The sequence below is a fragment of the Pezoporus wallicus genome, unplaced genomic scaffold, assembly GCF_028554395.1.
Source record: "Pezoporus wallicus isolate ANWC-B61680 ecotype Strahan unplaced genomic scaffold, APGP_CSIRO_Pwel_v1 scaffold_7107, whole genome shotgun sequence".
Classification (NCBI taxonomy): domain Eukaryota; kingdom Metazoa; phylum Chordata; class Aves; order Psittaciformes; family Psittacidae; genus Pezoporus; species Pezoporus wallicus.
In genome coordinates, this window is record NW_026642114.1 from 205,466 (window position 1) to 230,986 (window position 25,521).

At 51.8% G+C, this 25,521-nt stretch overlaps 3 protein-coding genes across 5 annotated transcripts; all 3 read right to left on the reverse strand.

The window, feature by feature from the left end:
• Window positions 1–1,110: 1,110 nt before the first annotated feature.
• Window positions 1,111–6,578, reverse strand: METTL13 (methyltransferase 13, eEF1A N-terminus and K55). The gene is made up of 8 exons (XM_057427203.1): window positions 6,425–6,578; window positions 5,299–6,046; window positions 4,365–4,564; window positions 3,590–3,785; window positions 3,211–3,354; window positions 2,820–3,032; window positions 2,321–2,452; window positions 1,111–1,841 (listed from the first exon to the last, which is right to left on the reverse strand). The coding sequence occupies exons 1-8, from the start codon at window positions 6,575–6,577 to the stop codon at window positions 1,567–1,569; spliced, it is 2,061 nt and encodes a 686-aa protein (XP_057283186.1). The 5' UTR covers window position 6,578; the 3' UTR covers window positions 1,111–1,566.
• A 20-nt stretch (window positions 6,579–6,598) lies between these two features.
• Window positions 6,599–10,702, reverse strand: ITPA (inosine triphosphatase; the record flags this gene model as incomplete). The annotated part of the gene is made up of 8 exons (XM_057427199.1): window positions 10,584–10,702; window positions 10,435–10,492; window positions 10,287–10,351; window positions 9,456–9,529; window positions 8,574–8,605; window positions 7,734–7,849; window positions 7,124–7,200; window positions 6,599–6,728 (listed from the first exon to the last, which is right to left on the reverse strand). Coding segments are annotated over exons 1-8 (615 nt in total), but the record flags the coding sequence as incomplete, so codon positions are not given.
• A 2,472-nt stretch (window positions 10,703–13,174) lies between these two features.
• On the reverse strand, window positions 13,175–25,463 carry VAMP4 (vesicle associated membrane protein 4). 3 transcript variants are annotated; one of them, XM_057427135.1, is made up of 8 exons: window positions 25,363–25,463; window positions 24,880–24,954; window positions 22,927–22,973; window positions 22,519–22,569; window positions 15,750–15,850; window positions 15,098–15,177; window positions 14,904–14,955; window positions 13,175–13,859 (listed from the first exon to the last, which is right to left on the reverse strand). In XM_057427135.1, the coding sequence occupies exons 2-8, from the start codon at window positions 24,943–24,945 to the stop codon at window positions 13,831–13,833; spliced, it is 426 nt and encodes a 141-aa protein (XP_057283118.1). In that variant the 5' UTR covers window positions 24,946–24,954; window positions 25,363–25,463; the 3' UTR covers window positions 13,175–13,830. The 3 variants fall into 3 exon arrangements, with proteins under 3 accessions (XP_057283118.1, XP_057283117.1, XP_057283116.1); XM_057427134.1 differs by having other exon boundaries at window positions 24,880–24,991; window positions 25,363–25,457; XM_057427133.1 differs by having other exon boundaries at window positions 24,880–24,991; window positions 25,358–25,451.
• Window positions 25,464–25,521: the final 58 nt, after the last annotated feature.

Consider the following 25,521-nt stretch of genomic DNA (forward strand, 5'->3'; position numbering starts at 1 on the left):
TCCTGCATTTTCATGGTGGCCTTAATCCCCACCAGTTCAGGGGGCGAGAGCCCTTGGGAGTGCCTTGGGAAACTGCAAACCCTTGGTTCTCATGCACCCTCTCATTTGGTTTTCCAAACCCAGGATTTCCCCACAGGTGGAAGAGAGCTGGTTCCTGACGAGGAGGTAGAAGCTGATGAGTGTGCAGCTCAAACATCCCAGGGGGACATGATGCAGGACCTGCAAAGCTGGTGAGATGGTTCTGGCAGTGATGCTGAGATGAGGCTGCTGTTGCCTTTGTGGCAACAGCTAGGTCAGATCCCTCTCTGAGCTGCTTCTGGTATGTTGTTACCACCGTGGGATGTGGAAAGGTGGCTGGAAAGGGTTTGCTTTGGGAAGCAGCTATCCGAAAGATGCTCTTGCGCAGGATGCCAGAGGCAGAAGAAAATATGGGGTGAGGGTACTGGGTCAGTGTCAAAGCTGCATGGTGCCTGAGAAGGTTGTTACCTTGATGTCTACAAGCCAGCCACTTTGGTTAACATATCTGACTCATGTTGGTACCTGCTGTTGTAAGGAAGAAAGAAGAGCCCCCCTCCCAAATAGCTTCTGATGAATGTGGGAGCACCAGCGGGTCAGCTGCTCTGTAACCAGCCAGGATGCATGGGTCAGCTGTTAAGCTAAAACTTCACAGTGAAAGACCAGGCTTTGAAACTCTGGGGAAGAATAAAATAAGCCACCTGGGCAGAAATGGGATGCTGGACCAGGACAGGGGAAAGCAATGCACATCCTTCTAATCCTGTGAGAAAGCTGACCTGTGCCAGCTGGGCAAGCAGTTTGGTGTGCCCAGGGGAAAAAACACAGGGCTGGGTCCCTGCTGGCCCAGGGGCATGAAAAACGGTTGGAAACATAAGGGGTTACAGTTAACAGTAGCAATGGCTGAAGAGATGCAGAAAAGGGGCAGGTACATAGCAGGGTACAGTTTGGGGAAAAGTGGTGAATGGGCAGTGCAGTACAGTGGGCAGCTGGCTGCCCCCAGAATGTGCCCTTGAGCAGTGGAGGTGACTGTACCTTTTCAGGGGTGGTGAACACTCCAAAAATAAGCCTAGCAAAGCACTGAGGGCCTTGAAACAGCCCTGAGCACTTTTATTTTCACCACTCCCAGTGCACCCACACACATTAACAACCAGGCTTAGGGCAGGGCTGAGGGCTCTGAACAAACACTAGTGACCAGGGATGCTGAGGGTGAGGCAAGGCAGCATCGGAGGGAAGGAGCTGTGCTGGAGGGGAAGGGAACAGTCAGAGGGACATTTTCCCCCACAATGGAAAAACAATAGGGATAGACCCAAACCCACAGTCCTGCAGCACCTTCTTCTCACCACCCCAACACTGCCCCTTGGGCTGCACAGCCTTCCAGGGTCCTGGATCCCTTCCCAGGGAGTGCCTCCCTATGCCAGTCACATCCTTCAGATACACCTAGGCCAGCAGCAGCCCACTGGGGGCAGCAGTCCCAGCCATGGGCACCCCTCTGCTATGGGGCCACAGCACCCAAGTGAGGACTCTCCCGTTCAAGTGGCATCACAGCCCCTCTCAGAGGATCTTGACAGCCTGCAGCATGTCTGCCAGCACGTATGAGCTGTCCCAGGGGCGCCCAGGCTGCCGCAGAGACCCCTCCAGCAGCCGGGCACGTGCCCCCAGCTCTGGGGGGTCCCACTGGCTCTCAGGGCTGAGCTGGCAGAACAGGATCTCATTGACCTCCCCTTCAATGCGCCGCATGTAGAGCAGCGGGAAGACCTCCCTGAGGGTGGCCAGGACTGACTCCTTCAGCTGGGCGTCGCGGCACACCAAGTTGAGCACGAAGACTCCTGCAGCAGGGTGAGAGGATTGGAGTTCAGACCAGCCTGTGTAGCCTGCCCTGTTCCCCACCTCCCTGTGGGAATGCAGCTGAATTGGTGCCAGTCTGCTGCAGACATCCCCACCATGGCAGCACAAGGAGTACTGCCATTCCCACAGTGCCCTTGGCTCAGCTCCATGTCCTTGCCGCCACACTGGTTGTGGGTGGCCACAGGATCCATTCCCAGATACCGCCTGCACCATCTGCCTTCCCCCAACCTTTCCTGGCCCCACAGGATGTCTCAGCCTGCCTGACCCAGCAGCACCACCCTGGTCCCTGCTGTCACAACACCCACTGAAACACCCAGATCCATGAGCTGCCAGCAGTGGGGGATGCCACATAGCAATCCTGGATGCAGCCACTATTCTCCAGGATGAGAAATGGTGGCAGTCCCATTACTCAAACTCCACACAGGACAGGGCAGCCTGGCTGCCAGATCTCCCCTTTTACCTTCTGGCTTGAGGATGGCTTTAACCTTCTGCAGAAAGTCCTTTTCCACAAAGGCTGGGGGCGGGCAGCTCATCCCCACTGTGAGGTCTTTGCTGTCCACATCAAACATGATGGCATCGTACTGGGCTGAGGCTGCAGGAAGGAGTGCAGAGACTTGTTAGCCCATGGGACAGAGATAAGCCATGCACATTGGGAAGGCAATGAATGTGGTGGTCAAGACACTCCTTCTGCCATGTTATGGCAACTTCTCTCCCTTGGAGTTTCCAAATGAAACGAAAGGCAGCAGCCCTCAACACTGGGGGAGGCAGCAAATATAAGTCCCCTGCACATGTTGGCAACGACAGGCCTGCGAACTGCAGAGACCTGGCAAGGCTGGAGCTCATGACACATAGCAGGAGATAGGCAGGGATGGGGAAGCAGAGGGTGAAAATAGCTCCAGTCCCCAGCAGGTCACCCAAAAGGCTTGATGGGGTGCGTGGGATGCTCCATGATACGGTACCTTCAGCTGCCAGCTTGGTCACATAGTCCAGGCCATCAGAGACGTGCACCCGCATCCGGTCATCCTGGGAAAAGCCGAACCAACGTGTGGCCACCTCCAGCATGGAGGGGTCAATCTCCACCACGGCCACACAGGCCTGCGAGAAGTAGTCATGGATGAAGAGGGGCAGGCTGCCCCCTCCAAGCCCCACCACCAGCACTGCCAGCAGGGCTCCTGCCAATGGAGAGTGTACAGTGAGCCACCAGGATGGCAATGTTCCCACAGCTCCTCCCACACACCCACCTCCAACCACTGGGAAGGGTGCATGGGTCACTTTGGCCAGGAAAGCCTTTCCCCAAGCATCTGAGGCATGAGGACATATGGGTGCCTGCCCCTGGCATGGCCTTGTCACCTGAAAGGGGGTCAGGGCCCCCCAGCAAGCAGAGCCCTGCAACCATGGCCTTGTGGTGCTCGCAGCACAGGTAGCTCTTGTCAATGGCTCCAGGTGGCTCAGCAAGGCTGGGCTTCTTCTTGTCCTTCCTCCGTTTCTTCTGGCCTGAATGACAGGAGGCATCAGCTTGTAAGGCATGGTGGAAGACAGGGGTAGCAACCCCCAACCCCTGTCCCACCCACAAGGCATACAGCAGAGTGTAGAAGAGCTCCCCAGGCTGCTTCAGGACATGGCAGACAAGTCTCAGAAGGACTTTTATCCTCCTCCTGTATCAATCTCACTCTCTGCCACCCCAAAAAGTGACCCTTGGCCCCTACCCCTTCCTACTTGCCCCATATACCTGGGAGAGGGGTGCGGGCCAGGAGCCGAGCCTCCGACTGGACCACGTTCCTATTGCTGAGGAAGATGAGGCGACGGAAGTAGCAAGTGCCATCCCCCTTCACATCCTCCACAACATACTCCCCACTCAGGGGGCTGGTGTCACAGTGCCGCAATGTCCGCACCCCAATGTCCCCTCCCACAGACAAAAAGGGCACCTGCAGGAAGAACAAGGGACTAGTGTGAGGAAGGAAGGGCTACAGGAACAGACCCTGGCATTGCTGCTAAATAGCAGGGACAAAGCAGGCACAGTGTAGCAGAAGTAGGAATTACTGTAGGCAGCCATAGGGAAGCTGGGGACACCAGCTGTCCTCCTGTACACACGCACTGGGGTACAGGGAGCAAACACCCCAAGACTTCTTACAAGAGCTCAGGTTTGAGGAGTTGGGGCAGGAAGAAGGAGACAGAAGGGACAGAAGTTAAAGCCAGGATTAAGAAGGCACCAGGTGTTTCAGGATGCCTGGTTTCCTTGGGATGCTGTTTTTTTTTGAGAGCAAGGAGTTCACACTGAATCCTTCTGTGCAGGCACCTCAAACCCTGCCTACAAGCAAAGGCAGCCAGCTGGAGGGAAAACTGAGAAGAGCTGCACCTGGGCAGTCTCCTCCCGACAAAGGCAGCCAGCTAATGCACTGCAGCTTGGCCTCCCTTGGAAAAAGAGGGATTTGCTGCTGGCAAAAAGCCAACCTGTCTCCAGTTTTGGGGAAGCCAAGTGAGGGGGGCCAGGCAGTGAGTCTCACCTGCTGCCGGGCAGGGAGGCCCGGAGGGGCCAGTTCCATCACTTTTCCTGATAGCTCCGACTGGATGCTGGCCATGCCCTCGTAGTGCTGTTCCCTGTGCAGGGCCACTGTGACCAGGCGTCCAAAGCCCGCGCTGGTGGCCAGCTGCCTCCGCCCTTCCTCTGTCCCAAAGAGCCACTCCGTTTCTCTGCCCTGTGGGACTGCAGAAGGGGCTGCCATCAGCCTGTGCCAGTCCCATAGTGAACACCCCAGCTTCTGAGAGAGGAGCCACAGCGAATGGCAACACATCATGAAGATGTAATGCTGGATGCCTAGAGCTGTGCTCGGCAACCATTAAGAGAGCAGGGACCTCCCCCATTTTGGGCAGGTTCACACAGGAGGCTGGAAAAGCTATGTCTCATAGGAAGGGGGTGTCCAGCAGCCTCACAACCTGTCTCCAGGCTGTGCCAACCCCAGCTTTGCAGGTGCATCAGGAGGAGAGTGCTGATGGCAGAACCTGACGTGCCTCCAGGAGATACAAGCACAAAAGCAAAGCACAGGCCCAAGCAGCCTGGCCCTGGCACATCAGAATGCCCACACAGAGCAGAGGCTTTTTTGTCTGCATCTGCTGTGGTGTGGATTTATGCAGTGATGTGCTATGGTGACGGTCACCAGGATCAAGGCAGAAATCACCACCTTGGAGGCAGGGCAGGCAGCATCCCTCTACTGCCAGATGGGCACCTACTCAGTCAGCAAGCTCTGTGCCAGATCTCTGCCTGCACTACCAGGCAAACACATGTCCCACCATGAAGCCAAGACTAAATATCAACCAAACCCTGAATAGCCATGTTATTTCCTTCTCCAGCCCCAATTTCAGCAGGGCCAGTATCACTGGCCATTTTGCAACTCCTGGTCAGAGCACTGTCTCATTGCAGACAGGACAAGCTGTACTTACTGATGAAGATGGCGAAGGAATTGTCCTGGGAAGGTTTCACTGAGGAGCTGTCAACCACATGCAGCGTGTAGCGAGGCCTCCCGCTCTCTCTGTCACACAGATCCACGGAAACCTGCTCCTCACAAGGTGTTTTGCTCAGCTGGCTGCAGAGCAGGGCATAATGCTGCCTGTCCTTCACTGCTGCCACCAGCCGCTCCACACTCTCCAGCCGCATGGGCTTGTCCTGCTCCTCAGAGCAGATCTCCAGGATCTGTGGTGCCGAGCCAGTGATCTTCCTGAACTTCGTCATGACGTAGATGAAGACTGGTAGGACAAACTGCTGCTTGTCCCCACTGTCAGCCACCTGATGGACACGCACAACCCAGCCTTCCTGGGAGAAGTATTCGACTGCTTTCTTCAGCACATGGGCTTGAGCCAAGGAAACACAGAGGTAGCGCCCTCCTACCTGCAAGACCCGGTTGATCTCACCAAACATCTTATCCACCTTAGCTAGAGTGGCCTCCTCTTCATCAGTGAGGATAGTATCCAGTGTGCCTTTGTCCAGGACCACATGAAAGTGAGCATCAGGAAAGTTCATCTGAAGCACATCCATCAGCAGATAGCTCATCTTCGGCCTCTTGCTCCTGCTCCGCTCTTGCATTTGATGGATTACTGCATTATTTATGTCGATGTTCACAATGTCCTCGCACATCCCCACATCATACATCTGCTCACTCAGTTCCGAGTTCCCACAGCCCACTACCAGAACCTGGGGAGCAGCACAAGAGCAGCGCGATGGTGAAAACACCCTGGAAATGTGCCCCAAAGCATTTTACAAGCAAATATCAGCCACGGCCACGAGCCCTCTGTGAGAACCACACTTGCAAACCCGTTCTCGGGGGCCCTAAGATAACGTTTCCAACCCTAACAATTCTGTGATTTCCACATAGAAAAGTCACACAGGCACAGAAGCGACGGACCCGCTGCATCTCGGCTGGGGACGATTTGGGTGGTTTAACCCCCTGAGCTCCCCACGCCGGGAAGTTTAAGCCGGGTCACGGCGGCGCAGAAGTCGCCGCGCAGGAGGGGTCCGGCCGGGGGAAGGCTCAGCCCGGGGACACCGCGCTAGGTACCGGACAGGGCTCACCTTATCGCGTGGCCGGACATACTTGCGCAGGACGGGGCAGAGCTCGGGGAAAGCCCCGTACCACTCGAAGGAGCGCTGCCCGCGCTGCCGGAAGAACCGATCCCAGTACCGGGCAGAGCCGAACTCCCTGGGGCTGCGGGGCAGCAGCTCCATGCCCGGCCAGCTCCTCACCCGCTCCCGGTGCACGTGTCCCCCCGCGCGTGACGCCATCAGAGTGCTCTGATGAAAGAAGGCAGAGAGCTCACTCAGCGCTCTGTAACGGTGCGAGATGGAGTTCTTCACTGCTTTGGGCAGTTCAGCGTATCTGGAAAGAAACCACAGATCTCAGCAGCAGAGATGCTACAGCAGGGCTCATCATTGTCCTATCCTCTCCCATCCCCCTCTGCTCACTGCAGGTGACCCTGCTTGGCTGAGGCCTGTAGTGACAGGCTGGCAAAGCAAACAATCCCAATCTGGATCCAGGAGTTCCTGTAACCTGCCACGTTCAGATCCAGGAGGGCGTTTTCCCCCTCCCACCCTCCTTCGGAAGCATGTTCCTCCTGACACACAGCCTCAAGGCCAGGTTGGACAGAGCCTTAAGTGACATGGTTTAGTGTGAGATGTCCCTGCCCATGGCAGGGGTTCGGATCTTGATGATCTTAAGGTCCTTTCCAACCCTAACTATTCTGTGATAAATCACTTAGGTGAAACACCACTCACGTCTGGTTGTAGCCATCTGGTTGAAAGCAGGGATCCCAGCCAAAATCTCGAGGGCCTCTGGGCTCCACTATCAGCCCCTACCACAAGAAAGTAAAAGAGCCCTGTGAGCCATGGTTTTGCAGCTTTGCAGTAGCATTTCAAACACAGACTAAAGAGCTACATGCAGATACAGCTCACACTGTGGTCACCACAGGCTCACTGCATTGATGCTGTCTCCCTCCCACGATGTGAGCAAAATTAGCAGCCCCAAACTAAGCACTCCATTGCGGTGCCCTGTGTTGACAGCACCTTTACCCCCCAATTAACAGAACTAACATCTGCACTCAAATACAACCCTGCCAGGGGGAGATGAGGAGGCTGAAGAGACTGTGGTAACACGGAGTTAGGTGCATACAGCTGAGTGAAAGGGCTGCAGCATTCCACACCCACCACCTGCCCTCTCCATCAGCCTGTTCCCAGCTTCTCCCATGGAGAAGCTCTGAGGGCATTTGGTGACCCAGGGTTCACTAAAATTGTCAACAGAGACAATGCTGTCAAGAGAATTTGCAGCCCTCCTCCCTCAGCATGTTCCCTCCCTCGGCATGTTCCCTCCCCCAGGCACACCACCTACATGAGTCTGGCCTTTGAACAGCTTCACTGGCTCCTCTGGGTTTCCAGTGCTGAACGCGAAGGTACAGAGAGCGTAGGCAGATTTGTCTTCAAACCCAGCCAGCAGCTTGTACAGGCCTGAGCAACACAAAGGATCCCGCGTTACAGCCTCTCTCTCGGCGCGCAACACACCTACCTAGAGACGGATTGAGGGAGCATTCTACAGTCACAAGAAGAAAAACTAGCAGAGGTGACAAAGCTCAGGCACAAGGATACTCTTGGCTGGATCCCTCCTATGACTGAAGTCAAAGCCTCTGATCTAACACAGAGTGAGCAGGACCCCGCTATTAATTTGTGAGTGAAAGCAAATGAGCACACAGCAGCAGAGAGGACTAAAGCTCACTCTGAATTAGCATGATTAACAGTCGTGCTCATGATGCCAGCATGGGATTTGCAGCCACACTCTTAACTACAGGATCAAAAGCAGTCACTGCACACCAGGGGTGGTGAACACTAGTGGAGATGGGCTTGCACAGAAGCCAAAGGGAGCAGCAGTACTTCCAGGTCACACTGATGACAAACAGGAAGTTTCCACACACCCTGCCACCATCCTGTGGAAGCAGGAGTCTGGGAATCCAGCAATGATGCCAAAGCTACTGGGAGGAAAAATGTCACATGAAGAAGAGCACAGAACAGGATGAAGAAAGGAATGCAAAGGGACAGAGCTGGACAGATAGGAAAGGAACTGGCTGTGAAACAGACAGAATGATGTGCAAGCACACCCAGCAGAACCCAGCACAGGCAGGGATCCATTTTGAAAAGGACTGAGTTACATGCAGAGCAGTAACATGGGAAGCAGTACCTTCTGGTTTGAGTTTCTCCAGGAACCATTTTCTGAAGGGGAAGAACAGAGGGAAAATTCATTTTTGCTGCTATTACCTCAGCAATACAGGCATCTTTGAGACACTGTTGCCTACATTTTCAAAGTCCTTTAATCCCTCTTAAATGTGCTGTCAAATCACCTCCTTCTGGACTACTTACCAATGATAACAGACTCAGCTCTTAAACCGAAAGGGACACAGTGAAAACAGCAGTGGAGTATTTAATTTACTGCAGTACTGGGGTCCAGGTAGATAACCCAGCTCTCAGTTATGAGCACTGACATATGAAAATACATTTCTTAACATGACTTGTTCACATCTTACACTCAGTTCTAGTGCCAAATCCATCATATAAAGTTTTTCTGTCTCTGCTTAGCTCAGCAGAGATAGTTTGGAAGAATTAATCATGCTAGAAGTTAATTCCAGAAGCTAAGGCAGCATTTTGTTAGTGGAGTTACACTGTAATATAGTAATCTTGTAATCTGCTGGATTAAAGCACTCCCTATGAGAACCTATAGGCCACTCAGCCCAGAGTCCTGCTGAAATACATGGTACCTTAACTACACAGAGCCCTGCTGTGGCACCATATTCCCAAATTGGCTGCAAGAGCAGGCACTGTAGATCAGAAGCCAGAGCCAACAGTTCAAGTCTGTTTCTCTTGTCCTGCACCATGACCTTCAGCAGGGCTCATAGAGTTGAATCCAGTCCCTGGGGTGCAGGATGAAGCTGAGAACACAGACCAGTAATCACCTCCCTGACCCTACTGGCCCTGGCACATGGAGAATCCCCTGTAAAGCATACCCTGCCAGCCTGCACTCTTAACTCCAGAGCACGAAAGGTGAAGCAAGGTCCTTCCTACTTACATGTAAGGTCCTGGAAGCCCCCCCAGGGCATTGAAGCACAAGCAGGTATCCTCTACTATAACAGGTGCCTGAACCTACAGCGAAAGCCGAAGAGATGGAAACTTTAGACCTAAAGGAAGGCACGACCTCAAAACCCATTTTCTTGCGCTATCCTATTCTCACATTTCCCCAATAACAGGAATATCACAAAAATTCACCAGTCATTAGAGCTGTTTACCTCAAAGGCAATACACACCAGACAGTTAGAATCAAACCCATGCTCTCCTGAGGCAGGCCAGAGGGGCTGAAGAACAGAAGGAAAGATCTCACATGGAAAAAAGAGAGCAGAGCTGAATACCCCCTGTCTTCCTGGGGGCCAGGAATTTCCCAGGAAAGGGAAAGCCTGTGTCCTGGAGGAATGCCTGCATTTTTCTTGAGTCCCAGTGCTCGCTTGGTTCTTTTAAGACACCCATCACAGAGACAGCTCTGGAAAGTGATCCATCAGAAGCTCCAGCTCACAGAAAACCCTGTCTGCTGCTGCTGCTTGAGCTGGACTGAAGGAGCTGTCATATCCTACTGCTGCTCGAGGGACACAGGAGGCCAAAGGAACAACAGCAGGACAGCCAGAACACTGCCACCAACAAGAAGTCAACATCACCTGAAGGCCAGAAACAGCTGGGTGATGGGAGCGCAGCGAGGCCAGACCAGGCCCAGATGTACCCCTTACTCTCCTCACACTGTCCCGGGTGCCGCAGTGCCCCCGGCTGCCTCCTGTCCCGCCGGGGCTGGGGTTTCCCCGCATCCTCACTACCGCCCCGACCGGCGGGAAAGGGGAGAGAGAAAACGAGAGACCTGCCGGGCGGCTTCGCGGCACTTCTGCACGGAGATCTCGTCTGGCTCCCCCTGGTACTCCGGCACTGGGAACACAAACACCGGTGGTGAGGACACCGCCGAGCCACGCCGCACCGGCGCCTCCCCACCAGACCCGCCGCCAACTTACAGTCAATCTTCTTCGCCACCAACGTGTACGGACAGGAGTCCCCGAGGATCTGAGTGACCTGCGGAGGGAGCAAGGAGGAAAACCCGCCCGTCACACCCCGGCCCCGGCCAGGCCGCACCCGCCGAGCGTTGCCAGGCAACCGCCCCCACCTCCTCCAGCTTTTTGGCGTTGCCCGTCACGAACACCACGCTCCGCCGCACCGGCGCCGCCATCCTCACAGCCCAAGGAGTCGCGCTTTTGTGGCGAGCAGCCAATCAGCGCCGGCAGCGGCAGCCGGCACCGCCGCACACGGCCAATGGGGAAGGCTCCCGACCTTCCGGTCCTCCGAGCGCTTGCCACCCTGCTGTGCGCAGCGTCGCCCGTGCGCATGCGCGGGAGCGTCGCGGGCAGTCCCGCGAGAAGCTCCGAGGGGTGGCCGGGCCCTGTCTGCCGGAGGCCGGGCGCGCAGAGGGCGCGCAGCGGGCGCTGGCCCCTCCATGGGGCGGCGGGGAAGTGTTCCTGCGCTGTGTGCGCCCGCTGTCCCCGGTTATCTCCCCAGCGTTTGGCAGCCGCGGCCGGAGGAGCACACTGCCTGTGTTCCCTGAGGTGTAATCACACGTAGTTCGGGGAATCGGGCAGCGGATCGTGCTCCATACTCTGCTGTTACTCCCGCCCGGCCTCTGGCATGTCTTTGCACTCTCTGCCGCTGGGTTTCCCGTGTAGGAGTGGTCGAGTTGCAATTTCTGAAGGCAGATGCAGGGCCAGCTGTAGCAAAAAGTCCTGGACTCACGACATGGTCCCTGCGGCCCTGGGGAGCCCTAGAGGAATGGGTCAGTGAAGCCCAGTGCTCCCCAGCAACAGGGTGCAGGGGAAGAGTACCCTGCAAAGCAGCAGGGGCTTGGGAGCTCTCAAGATGAGACCCAGCCCCACCAGAACCTCCTGATTCGCAAAGGGGCAGCCCCTAGGAGACTTCTTCCCCTCTGGTCTGCCCAGCACCAGGAGAGGGGTTCTCCCCACCTGCATCCCCAAGCATGGGGACCCCAGGGTCTCACTGCACGGGTCACACCAGCAAGCCTGGCTGGAGGAGGGAGCCCCGCAGGAAGAGCACACAACTCCAGCCAAAACATGCCATTCCCTCTAAAAAAGCAATCATGTGGAAAACAGCAGCTAATGAAGAGGCCTGTCTTCTGCACAAAGAGGGAATGGATAAAACAGACCCTACACACTTGGGTGAAGGAATTGTTTTTGTTGTAAAATCTCTTTCATAATGTTTCATAACTGAAAACCAACCCCAAAGCATGCAGACACTGCTGGAAATAACAACCCTTTCCACTCACTACAGTTCACCCTGCCAGCAGTCCACGGTGGGATGGCACAGGCTGCAATATAAAGACCACAGTATCTCAGAGGAACATAAGGAGGACTGCTCTGTAACATACCCGAGGACCAAACACTGTAATGATATTTTCAGCCTTGGAAACAAACAAACAAACAAATCTATAAAACTTACTCAGTAAATTCTATTACTGTGAAGTTACTGACCAGGATTGTTGATTTGCTGCTGGTGTATCTCACAGCCAGAGCTGGTCCCTGAAGGACAGCTCTGACACTGAGTGACCTGAACCTAAAACTGATCAACACCTAATTCTGGCAACTCAGGGAAGTTGTGTGGTGAAGGCTTTGGCAGCTTTTCCTGATCTGCATCTCAAATACAACCATTTGCACCCCAGCCTCCTGAGAGGTGCTGCAGAAGCACTCTGGCAAGGCTGTGGAGGAAAGCCAGCTCTTCCAGGGAAGGAGCCTGCTGCCTGCACTGGGCCTGTTCCAGTGCTACTGGTACTGAAGGATGAGTCCATAGTAGCAGGCAGGCACAAGACACTAACAGTCCATAGTGAGGGGTGCTAACCTTTTCACCTTGTTTTCTATGGATCCAGGTCAGCTGGAAAGCACTTGTGCCTTTCTGAAGCACTGCAGTGCCAGGATGGTGCCAAGGACAGCACTTCGGGGGGGGGGGGGGGGGGGGGGGGCTAATGACAGTGCCTGCCCTGATTAGAGTTCACTACCTGGAAACTCTCCCTAGGGACATACTGCTGACAGAGATCTGCCAAACCCAGCAAGGACAGGACTTGGAAGGCATATCAGCAGCTCCAAAATTCAGCATCTATAAGCAGTTCTTTAATAGAGCATGGTTGTCGTGAAGCCTTCATCCTACCAGTACTCTCAGACATATGCAAAGCAGGATAATGCTTCTCTCCTCAGAAAAGAAACAACAAAAAGAACCAGGAGAGCCTGACCTCAGCTCAGGAACAAGGGTTTGAAAAATAAAGGGCAAACAGAATTGCCACCAACACCCAAGACAAAGGCTGAAAACAGCCCAAACACAGCAGTACCACCCATGGAGGGGGTACTCCATCCATGAGGAGCTCAGCTCCCATTTAGTTCAGAACAGGGGCCCCAACATCTCTCCACACATGTGTCTGGGAACAACTCCCACCCCACAGGGCAGGAAAACAGGCTGACATTCAGAACCACCACATTAAGGTAAAGAGCTCTGAATGTGAAGTGGACTTGCTCACTGCGGACTGCTTTCAGGAGAGTTGCTGTCCTCCTGTTCCATTTTTGTACCATCAAGCTGGGCTTTACCCACTTTTCTTGCTTTTGGTTAGGAAAACACTGAAACGGCCCTTTCCTCAGGACTCCTGGCAGTGGAAGCCATGAATGTCCTCCAGAACATTATGAAGATATGCAAGAACTCCATATATACAGTCAAAAATAGGTTTACTGGAATGTCTTTAGTCACAGTTGTAAGCAGCAATACTGAAAACACTGAACTTGTGCATTCCCATGGCAGGACCAGAAAGTCTTCTGGATTGTAAAACCTATTAATTCCCCCCCCCCCTTTTTTTTTTGAACAACAGAGAAAAAACACCCTTGCAGTTCTCCACAGAAGGGTCAGTTCCCTGTAACATAATGGTATGCTTCTCTTCAGACATCTTTTCCTGTCCTTTACTCCAGTGAAGGGACAGTCCCCTTAGCCTGCCACAGCAGGCAGCAGGGAACTGCTCAAGTGGTATTTTTATTATTAATATTACAACTCGACCATATATACAGATAGACTGTAGTGGCAAGTAGCCAGTTCCAAACCAGAGCCCCAGAATTCCACAAAACAGGCAGTTTGGGAACAGAATCTTCTGTTTTATATAAAAGAAAAAACTAAATCTGACAGCAGGAGCAGGTACTCAACCAAAAAAGGGTCATTTGGCAGTTCTTAAAACACTGTTAGAACTGGCTATTTGCCACTGCCTCCTCACTCCTTGGAGAAAAACAACTTCAAAGCTATATACAGATATCTCACTTAAATTACACAGCAGTTTGGTTATCCCAGAGCCAGCTCCACCAAAGTCTCCAGCTGCCTGGTCAGGTATGGTACTTCAGGACTATAGGTACTGGAAAACAAAGAAACAAGCTCTCAGCCACACACCTTTGCATGCAACAACCCTCCCTGCTAGAGATTCCCCCCCCATTCCTGTAGCAACAAACACCAAACATCTGTGAGAGAAAGTGTGTTTCCAAGCTCAAGCTAATACAATCTGTGCCTGCACACATGCTAGACAACATTTCCTACCACCTTCATCTTCTTCCAGCTTCCCTAACTGAAACCAGATGGGATTTTCCATCACTCTCTCTCACTCTACAACGCTCTGGCACTGCTGCTAGCTCTGCCTCTCCTGCTGCAGGCTGTGTGTCAGGAGGACAAACAGGCCATCAGGGTTTGGCTGAAGTAACAAAAACAGTTACAGAGCTGCCCCCGGCCACAGTGGGTGAGAGGAAAACCCTCCAGACCCAGTAGCACAGAAAAGCAGTGCTGCCATGCAGGGCTGCTTGGATCCCTATAGCACATCATTCTGCAGGCAGAGGGCTGAACTACTTCTGCCTGGAAGAAACATGCTCTGGTTGTTATTACTTATCTGGGAGGGAAAGCAGTGGTGTCACTGCTATGGGGAGCTCCAGAGAGACTGGGAAGGGCAGAGGGCAGCGGAGGGGACCAATGTCAGATCCACAACAGCTACTTGGTGAGAATTAAGCACAACGGTTCTGGGGTAGAGCATGTGCAGGGAGCAGACCCATTGCAAGTTGGCTGATAATATGTGGAGAGGTCTTTGGAAGCCATTGTTCTGGTTGAAACTCTTCCACCTATTCCCACCAGCCTCAGGATCTATGGGTGCCAGCCCTGGATCAATCCAGTGTTGCCTAGGCAGCGCTGGCTTTCTTTGGCTACAATCAGCAAGACTTGGTTTGAGCCTGCCCCTCCGCATGCACATTTAAGTCTTGCAGAAGAGGAGCACAGAGTGATCTACAGGCACCACTTAGGACATGTTAAGGCAGAACAGGGCCTGGCACAGTGGCTCAGGTGCTCTCCCACAGGAGCAACAGCACTGTGGTGGCACTCACTATGCCAGACATGGCTGAGGTGACCTGGAGCTACTCACCAATGATCACAAGCAGAAGAATGACTGCCACCAGTGCTATGATTGCCTTCATCTGCAAGAGGAGCACAGAGGCATGTTACACAGGGTGCCATATGTAGCTGCTCTGACCTGAAAGAAGGCCTTTGCCCTCCAGCATCTTTTCAGCTAGAAAGCAGAACTTCTCCATCCCCTCTGCTGTTCCTGTTGTTGCTCACCTTGCAGCCTCGCCACCACATCTGTCTCCGAAGCTGCTTGGCTCTGTTGCTAAAAGCTGTGGCATTGTCTGATAAACTTTCTATCAAAGGAAAGAAAAGAGGTGATTCAGTGGCACACAGAGGGCGTTGGAGCATCCGCTCATTCAACTGACTCCACTCAGTTTTAAGCAATAAACTCTGCATTAGTGGAAAAGACCCAACCGCAGCGTGATTCACCAAAGCCACAGCAGACGCCAATGTGACGCCCTTTGCTAGAGCACACACAGACCTGCCAGAGTCCCACTGAGCCCCCTTTGTACTGGCTGCCCTCCAACGACAGGATTTTGATCTGCTAGCCAGCAGGGGAGCAGACAGCAGAAGTGCTCCAGGCCACTGTGAAACAGATCAATCTACCTTTGCTTGAAGGACCAACCATATCACAGTACCCAAATGCCTCCAAACTAATGCCCCTATGCAGAGCAGAAGGCGGAGGTGGAAAGGGAATGTCAGCAGAAAGTCAGATCTGCAGCCTAAGGCTGTGATACACCTCTCCCAGGAAGGGCAAAAATACAAGCCAAGGTCTGTCATTCTGAGCTGAAAACAGGTAACCTGGCCCAGCAGCAGGGAAAGAGATGTGGGGAACAGATCAGCAGAGCTGCATTTATCATCGCACCTGATTTGTCCTGCAGGTCATCCAGCCGCTCGCCTCTTTCAATCACCTTTGTGATATTCTCTTGCATAACGTCGATGACTTCATCCACCTGATTCTGGACACTAGAGCAGAGCAAAGGCAGCATGAAGAGCAGAAGCAAACACCACCAGCTGTACTCTGCAGCACCAGCCCTTGCTCAGAGCTGCCCAGGCTCGCAGGATCCCTGAGGTCACTGACAAAAACTGAAGGGGACAACACTGGAGGGAGGTTGATGGGATGCAAGAAAGCAAGAGGTATGGCATCACCTGGGGTGGGTCTCTGGCAATCCCAGGAAGGGTGAGAGAACACAAGGGGCTCAGAGGGTACTGGGAAGTCAGTAGACATAGGGTACCCTCTGTAACATCTTTAACACCCAAATGCAGTAAGAAAAGGTATGAGTTGCTGTTGGTAGGCACCTGTGCTGCAGAATAGCTCACAGAAGTTAAAGTATAAAAATTACACCTTATCTTTCCAGATTTCACAGAACCTTGCAATGCACCTTTGCTAAGTAACTAGGGGAAAATAAAGGTGCACTCATGCCTCTGGGAACCGATTTGCTAAATGAATCCCACTCTGCCAGGGGTGTCAAGAGAACAGTAAAGAAATTGGCTTATATGAACTAAACCAAGTTATTATAATTCATCTTCTCATAGGTTACGCAACTCTGTGGGTAGTTGCTTCAGTGAACAGTAGCCTAAAATCACACCCGCAGGGTTATTATAAATGCATTTATTCATTCCATTAAAAAAAGGCACATTGGTAAGACAGAAAAATTCTCCTGGTGGAAAAATACTGCTACATTCTGGTTTGTATTTTGGAGCTAGTACACTTTGATTTTCCTGGAGACAGAAATAAGAAATTTCTTGGGCCCCTAGGGAGACAATACATTGTTTGAGACATACCGTTCCCAGAAAGTAAGTGGCAAAAGCAATGTACTGGAGGTAATGCGACACACACGCAGGGCAACAAACCAGAAATAGCTCCAGGCCACTCACTCTGCATAAGTCTTAGGTTTGACAGCTTAGGTTGCCTCGATTAAAAACATTTAAGCACTTTAAACGTATCAAAATGCATCCAGGATTTGCTAAATATGCAGCACAAATAGGCCACTTCAGCAGCATTCCACATTATCATAAACACACACCTCCTATTAACAGTGTGGCACTGGTGTCCCCAAGGGAAAGGATTGCCAGCACCTTGTCTTTAGCACCTGCTTAGCATCCACAGTCATGCTCCCCAAATTATCTAGTCATACCACCTTCTTCAGACCATACAAAACCCTCTCCTCCCCACTGCCATCTCACAGATGCAGAAGCTCGATGTTTTTTGCCAAATCAGGGTTTTACAGCAGCACTAGACCCAACTCCACTACTCAGAGAGCCATCATCCAGCACCTAAGCTCAGAGCACTTGATATGATGATGGACAGTATTATCCTCCACCATGGCCCAGGAAACCAGGCCCAAGAGAGACTCAGAGCAATTTGCCCATGGCCAGTCAGTGGGGCACTGCAGAATCAGGAGCAGGGCTCTGTTCCAGCCACCAAACCACTAATTAATTAACTAGAGACATAGGTTCACATTGACCTATTTCTCCTGCCTCCCTATCAGCTACATGCGGCTCACAGAGCAGATCATAGATGACAGTTTAGGTGTTTGTAGGAGGTACAGAGCCCCCAGGCTCCAGTGAGATGCTTGCACCAAGTGATGAGCAGCTGCCACAAGCACTAGTGGTCACAAAGGAAAAGCACATGCCTTGCTCACATTGACTTATGATTCCAAACACAGGCAAGGAATATCATTAAAAGGCTTCCCCCCCCCCCCAAAAAAAAAGCTCTAAAACAAGCTCCAGATCTTTGAATATGAAGGGGCTTCCATCTTAGCATTTTAGCTCAGGCTCTGTAGCACCACTGTGGCTTCCAGAGCTGGAACAGTCAGGCAACACCTCTGAAGCCAGTTTCTGATTTAACAGCCCTCGTGGCACATGCTGGACTCCAGCAATGCATATGAAAACTTGCTTTATTTAGGACACCACAAGAAAGGAACCTGCCTTCCCTGTGCTACATCGCAGAGTTTGTGGGAGCAGCATCTCTGAATCCACCTACACTGTGCAGTGACAGCCACATGCCAGGAGTTTCTTATCTGGAGGGGAAAGGCACAGATAATCCCCAAACACCTCTCAGCAGGAGCATGCCCTGTGCCCATGACCCTATCCCGATCCTTTTACAAGGTATGAGGCAGAGCTGCCACCGTTGAGAAGGCATGGAAGGTGGCACTGAAGATGCAGGCAGATGCTGCCTGGGAAAAGTGGTGGTGCCTGTGGAATAAAGTGTTCACCCCACAGAGGACACGCACAGCCCTGTGGCCCTTTCCTGGGGCAGCAGGTGAGGACGTGAGCAGGAGGCATGCTCTGCAAAGGGGGTTTCCTTACCTCAGCACAATGGGCAAGTCCCAGCTCAGAGCTGCCAGCAATGCTGCTATAGCTTGGGGTGAGAGAAGAAAAGCGGAAACATCTGCTATTTTGCTTGGCAAGAACTAAAATGCTTTAAACATCAGTTTCACAGCAGAAGACTACATCTGCAGTATGTAAATGTTTCTAGAATAGTTCACTGGCTGCAAAATAAAGAGATTTCCTCCCACAACAGATCTGTGACCAAGTTATCTTGGTACAACTAACAAGTGGGAGCACACACAGTTACAATGCATCTAGGAATGTGCAGAGCAAGGCACCACCCGGTATGCCTCAAGTACAAGTCAGCACCTGGGACGCTGCTGTGGTCCTGAGGCACCCCAAAGTGTTCAAGGCAAAGTGGGCAGGTATGTAATTTGAAGCTGCTCTGGTACATCAAGCATTTGGAAGAGACCTATGGAGCACAGACCCTACTGCCCAAGCTGCATCTCAGCATCGCACCTCTTTTCACTTGAGCTGCTGGCAAAAAATTGTGCACCTCTGCTACCTGCGCATAGCTTGGGCATGCTGTTAGCCATCCCCAAATGAACAAAGCATTTCACAGATGGAGAGTGGAAGCACAAAGAAATCAAGGCTTAAACTCTTGCAAATATTGAGATGTTTAACTCCCATGGAACACAGACACATTTGAGCACCCCAGTACTTCCTGGTGCTCAAATCAATCTGATGCAAAGAGAACCTGGAAAATAGCAAGGAAGAAGAGACCAAGCCAGGGAATGAAACTTCGTTCTTCACACAGTGCTCTAGCCAGACCTTAGGCCAGCCCTTGCTTTCTTTCTTTCCCATCCATCACTGCTGCAAGACATGCTTCTCTGGGAGGGGTCTGAAAGGTGCCCAGCCTATTCATTAGCCCTGCAGTTTCACAACAAATTCAGAAATTCTCATTCGTTTGGCATGCTTAAGGTTGGAAATTCAAGTCACATCAAGAAGAAAATATTTTCTTGTTTCATTTGGCAAGAGAGAATGAATCTTCTAATATGAAGTGTATTTCCTGTTAGGGAGATACTGGCTTTTGACACATGTATTTCATGTGCTTCACTCCTGCCAGATTTACAAGAGAAATGAAGGAGAATACCTGCCAGGAAAGAAAGCAAGACAAAAGCATAAAATATGCCTCCCATGACCCTCCTTCTTACTAATTGCGGCATATATGATGCTTTAAATAAGGACAGCAAGTGTACACTATCAAAGCAACAAGAGACTCAACAGCACTCATCTTGCTTTAGGCTCCTCTTTTCTTAGTGCTTTGCTGGGTCCAGAGTGGGAGGAATAAACCTTCCCATTTTGGCTACTCCAGGTTAGCTACTGAGAAACTCCCTGGGATGGTCACAATGTTTGCCTAACAACAGTGGCGCATTCTTCAGACACCATAAACAGCCCATACACGCACCATGGGATGCGCTGCTCAAGGCTGCTTCTTGTCTCCAAGCTGGCTGTTTACAGCTAGCATGACACACTTACATTTTCCACCCCAGTGTTATTAATAGTGCTATGTATTTTGGTGCAAATTAAACCCAAACATCCCTCGTTGTGGCAGTAACCCAGGCAAGAGGGAACAGGATGGAGAGCCAAGCTGGATGGACAGTGCAAAGGCAGGAGGCCAGCCAAGCACAGTGTTCTCCAAGGCATGTCTCTCTGCAGAGAAGCTGCCCAGCAGAAAGCCCTGCTGTACTCAACAATGGGGTGTCAGCACTAAACCACGCCACAGATAACGGGGTTTTTTTGCTGTTTCATCCCAGCTGTGAGGAAGACAGCAGCCAATGCCTCCCTGAAGCCTTCAGTCCTTGAAAGGATTATACCTAACAATGATGCCTGTCAACATGGTCTCAGTATCACCTTTAAATGAAAGCTTGGACTATGGCTGGGGTCCACTGCACAGCCAGCAACCTGTGATAAGCAGCCAGGCCCTGTGATGCTGCTGTCAACTCTTGCCTTGAAACCATTCCCCAAACCCTCCCCCTCCTCCAGATGTAACTTAGAGACAGACAGAACCACTGAGGCCGAGCTCCAGTGCTGGCCACCCTCAGCAATACAACTGGGGAACCACAGACTCCTGGGGAACCATGGCAGCATGCTCAGCCTCATCGCCAGCACAACCAGGGCCAGCAGCAGTCACCTGAAAGCAGAAACATCAGCAGTGTAGGAGGTGAAGCAGCACAGAAAAGGGGGTGATTTTAGTAGTGTTTTTGAAAATATAACCTGCAATGAGAGGCTCCTGTTCTAAATAAAACAGGTGGAAGATGAATATCTCGCCTTCCCCCAAAAAGGCAGTAAGAGCTCTCATGACACACACTCAGTACTTCTCACACGGCCTGAAAGCAAAAGCAAAGAGAGCAGCTCTCCCTTACCTATTCTTTGTAACTTTTGGGAAAAGGATAGAAGGTTATTAAAAGCTGCTTTTCAGCTGCAGCTCTCCCCAGGGACAGGGAGGTCGCAGAAGGGAGCCTAAGGAACCTCATGCAGCCACTTAATTACCAGGAGTGTCTCCCCCAACCCAGCAGCTGTTGGGACAATAGAGCTTGAACCTCCAGACACATAAGGATGAAAATGCAGCACAGAAGGGACTGTGACACTTTCTCCTGTTGCTATTGCTGCCTCTAAATCAGCTCTTTTCCCTATGGAATTTGCAGTGTTCCCCACCATCTCCTTCTGCAGCTGAGCCAGCTTTGAGGGTCTCTGCTGCCAAACTCACCACCCTGACCCAAGTTCCTTCGCTGCCAAAGACAACTAGGAAAAGTTTCCAGTCTTGTCTCTCACGTCCAATGTATTTCACACCTTTGCTCCCATAATCCCATCATCTTTGCCTCTATCCAATCCTGCATCCAGTTTCCTTTTACACCCATCTTCACACCTTGTTCCTCCAGACACAGCTAGTCTCTAGCTTTAGCCAGCTATGCCTCAGCATTCTAAATGCTCAAATTCCCCCTTAAAATGTCTTTTCCTTACAGTGTTTCAGCAATAACTGAAACCCAACCCTCCTTTTCCTCCTCACTGCAATAATACAGAGTGAACTGTATTATTCCTCTACCTAAGCCCCTCCTTTAGAGGACAAAGGCATAGATGTCACCCCCTCTACACCTTTTTAGAGGGCAGAACCCCACTGATAAAACCAAATCTCATCCCTCTCATCCACTCCAGATCAGCCTGGCCCTGACCTAGAGGGAGGCTTTATCCATATTGGCTTACCCTAAGGACCAGCTCACCTCTGTCAACTGCATCCTCACACCTTGGAGGGAACAGAGACCTCCTGAAAACACAGGGCACAGTGACCAACACAGTACCTCTTATAACTCAAGTGCCCTTCATCTGTCAAGGTAATGTGGCAAGCGGGCACACAGGCAGGCACTAACACTGGCAATGAGTCATCTCAGAGCTTGCTCTGCCTTTTTCCTGGCATGAAAAAAATCCCTAATGAAGAGCAACACTCAGGCTGCACACAGGTCAACACAGTCTGAGTAATGCCTGGTCATCAGTCCCTGCATACATCTCTGTTCTGGCTCCATGAAGATCACCAAAGGAAACAGTGCAACACAAATCAGGAGTCTCTGAATATCCCCCCCTTTTCCATTAAATCCTACCATTGCATCCCTCATAAATAAGAGCAGGACAAACTGGAACCCAGAACAAGCATCATCCAGGAAATGACCCAATGGGAGAAGGATCCAGAGTGTTCACTCCTTCCTTCTTGCCCTAATACAGTCAGTAATCCTCCTCCAGCCATAATGGTTTCCTGTTTTCCAGCTGCTTTGACCCCACTGAGTCACTGCTTATCTTCAGGTGACCTATATCAGGTTTTTGTCTTAAGAAGAGGCCAGAGAATAGCTACTGTCCAAAAAACATGGTCTTGGTGTGTTCCTGACCACTTGCTTTCTTGTAATGTTGAGTAGCAAGTTACAGGATGAAATAAAAAGCAACAAAGAAAAAAAAAATAAAAAAAGGGTGCTAGCAAAGGTTAGAATTCAGGGTTAATGTTCTAGAGAGTGAGCCTCATAAAAGCAGGAAACAGATCATCATCAGAATACAGCAAGAGCTTTAGAAATTCCACTGGTCTACTGCAATACAATCCTATCCCTTTGCCTCTGTCAATGCATGTTTTCTTGACAACTTGGATCAAATTTGAGATTTCTCTTAGCTGTGGACATGTAGGGAAGGAAATGTCAGTTAGAAGAAAGCAAGTACAAGCCATGTTCCTATTCCAAAGAAATACATAGTTAAGACAGCGCAGGAGCTCACAGTGCCAGAATAAAGTATTATCTGTGTGGCACTGAGGAACAGCAACTTACTGCCTGATCTTGTCATTCCTAGGTCCAAATCTTGGTCCAGAAGGCCCTCTCCTGCAGGCAGAAAAGAGCAATCAGGATGGAAGGTACAATGAAAACATGTTTGTAAACCAGACTCAAAAGATACACAACAGAGGATCAACGCCTTGTGGACAGAGGATTGTTCTCATACCTCGCATCAGTCCCTCCCAGGCCTTAGGATGCGTGGGACACCCCAATCTTATAAAGGTCACACCTATTAAATCTAATTCATGCTCGATGCCAAGCCTCATCTCAAAGGAATAAAAGGGCTTGATTCCCAAGTCCCCCCTTACAAGGCAAAGGAGCAGCTTTTGGTATTCGACACCTGCAGTCTTGGAGCTTAGACAGTTAAGACATTTCATTCCCTAGAGCAGCCATTCAGAAACTCACAAGAAAAAGTCTTCCTCTTCATCTGAATCTTCTTCCAACAGGTTCCTCTGCAAGCACAGAAAAGAGGCAAACCAAATCAACAAGCAACCACCATTTCCCATACACACTTCCAGCTCTTAAGACACAATCAGGATCCTCTAACTGCAGGTTATGTGCAAGCCCTCCTTTGGAGGGGATTGACAGTACTCTTGTTTGGAGTCACTCTGTTTCTCTCCCCTTGTGACCAAGGTCTGAACTGGATGTCTCTGTCCTGCTATTATCACTTTAGCAGTGTTTGCTAACTCTGCAAGCATGGACTAATGCATAGCTCTGCAGCTCTGACTCGGGACAACTTGCACCTCTGCTGCTGAGCCAAACTGGATTTATATCAATGGCCAGTTGCCTGCAAAGGTTCAAATCCCAGTTCCAGGGGTCAGTACAACTCCTGTGATGCAGAAGCAGCCAGTGTCAGCAAGCAAAAAGCAGAGCCCCTGCACAGGCCAGCTGTGGAAGGAAGCTCCTGTTTGTTCAAGGGACAATCCCCAGTGCTGCACTTTGTCAATGGCAGCTACTCAAAGAACATCAGCCACCCTGAAGTGTCCCATCCACACGGGAATTCGGATTCACTCTGAATGTGGAGGACACTGGGAGTGTCTCCACCCATCTAATGGCAGCAGATGCAAGGATGACTGCAAGGAAACATGCTGGGCTCCCTGTAAGGCACGTCCAGAGAGGTTGGCCCTTCCAAACCCTCAACTCAAGCAAAAGCCATGGCCAGTCTGGAAAGCAGAATGGTCTCGTAGCTCCTCTGCTTTGCACCAAAGGGCTCCTCCTGGGCTCAGATCTGCTGTTCCGCTGTACTACATCAGACAGTCCAAAGCCTGATTTTTAAGAGCAATCCCACTTAAGCCTGAAAGTTTCAGACAGACAGTACTAGAGTTCATTTCTCATAACAGGGCAGCACAAATTCTCCAATCGAGCCAAGAGCTCCCTAGAACATCTACTTAGGGTCAAAAAAAAAAAAAAAAAAAAAAAATCAAGAGTGGGAATGGCACACTAAGCATGTGGGCCTAGGAACACACAGGATTGTCCTTATGGTATCGAGAGCTGCTTCCTCTGTGCATAAACTGCAGCTCCCACCTGAAACACAGTACTCTTATTTTAAAGCTCACCTGCATTTCCAGCCTTGTCACATTTGCTTAATCTACTTAAGCAAACAGCAAGACAACAAAATAGTTTCAGCCACTGCCTCCCTCAAGGGCTGAGCAAACTGCTCTTTGGCAACACAGGATCCTCATCTTGCCGATGGCTGTCATGAACCGTAACAACATTTAAGACTACGGTCTAAACACAGTTTTAGCACAGCATGACCCCAGAACAAACATATCACTTTCAATCCACTTTGTCTAAAACAGGCAGCTGCACCACTTTGACCTGTATTCAAGGCCTGAAACATCAGGGGAACTTGGTGATAGGGAAAAAAAAATAATGACCTGTAAAGCACAGGGTAACTTCACAAGAGTCCTTCAGCCAGTAACGCAGGGGAGAGCTGTGATGCCCAGGCCTAGCTGTGCAGAGGCAGGAAACTGGAGCACACCAGGATCTCAGAGCCTGAAGGAACTGAATCAGGTTCCCAAGACAGGATCTCCAAGTGAGGTTTGTTTTAAAACACAAAGATGAGGTTTGCTGCACGGACAGTGCCCCCACTAACTAAATGTCATTATCGACAGCGACCCGGGCTTCTAGGCCCCGTAGCCACGGGACATAGAGCAGCCCCTTCGGCAAAGGGAGCCGTAGCTCACCTTGCACCGGCCGACCAGCGGCTAACGGCACGGGGCAGTGCGGGGACCTTAGGGTCCCCAAGGTGCGCTAACAACCACCTGCCCTCCGTGGGCGCCTACCCCGGGCACCGCTCCGGACCGTAACGGCCACCAGCACCGGAAGGACCGGCCGCCCCACAGCGCCGGCACTCACCCGCTCGCTCTTCACAGAGCCCGTCACCTCGTCGTCGTTCAGGTGCCGCTTGAATTTCGGGGGCATGGTCTCTGCCTGCGGGAGAGGCGACTTCGTGCCCGGGAGGAGAAGCCTGCCGAAAAGGTGCAGACACGGGCCAGGTCACCCCGCTGTTCCATGACTCAACCGCGCGGTCCAGGCCGCTCCTTGCCAGGCCCAGCAGGAAGTGACAGAGCCCGGCGGGCAGCCGGGGAGCCCTGCACGGTGTCCCCGGAAGGGGAAGAGGGAAAAGCGGAAAGATAAAACAAGGATGCAAGAGCCGCAGGGCAGGGGGAATGCAAGGGCAGCCGGTGCCCTACACCCGCACTTTCACCGGGGCCCGCCGTTCCGGTCCAGCCCGCCGGTGCCAGGGGGGCCGCCAGCAAGCACAGCCAATGCCCAGACAGAGAAACCCAACCCCTGTTGGGACGCAAGAACCCACCACGGCACCCGCACTCACCGGACTCCACTCCGGGCCGGGCCAGGCCGGCGGGAAATGGCCGGTGCTGCGGCTGCGAGTCAGCTGTCCCATCGACCGCCTCGGCGCTCCACCCACCGCGCCGAGCGCCGAGCAATCGATTTCCGACTAGAGGGCAGGGTCGGGGCGGAGCCTGGACTGTGCCG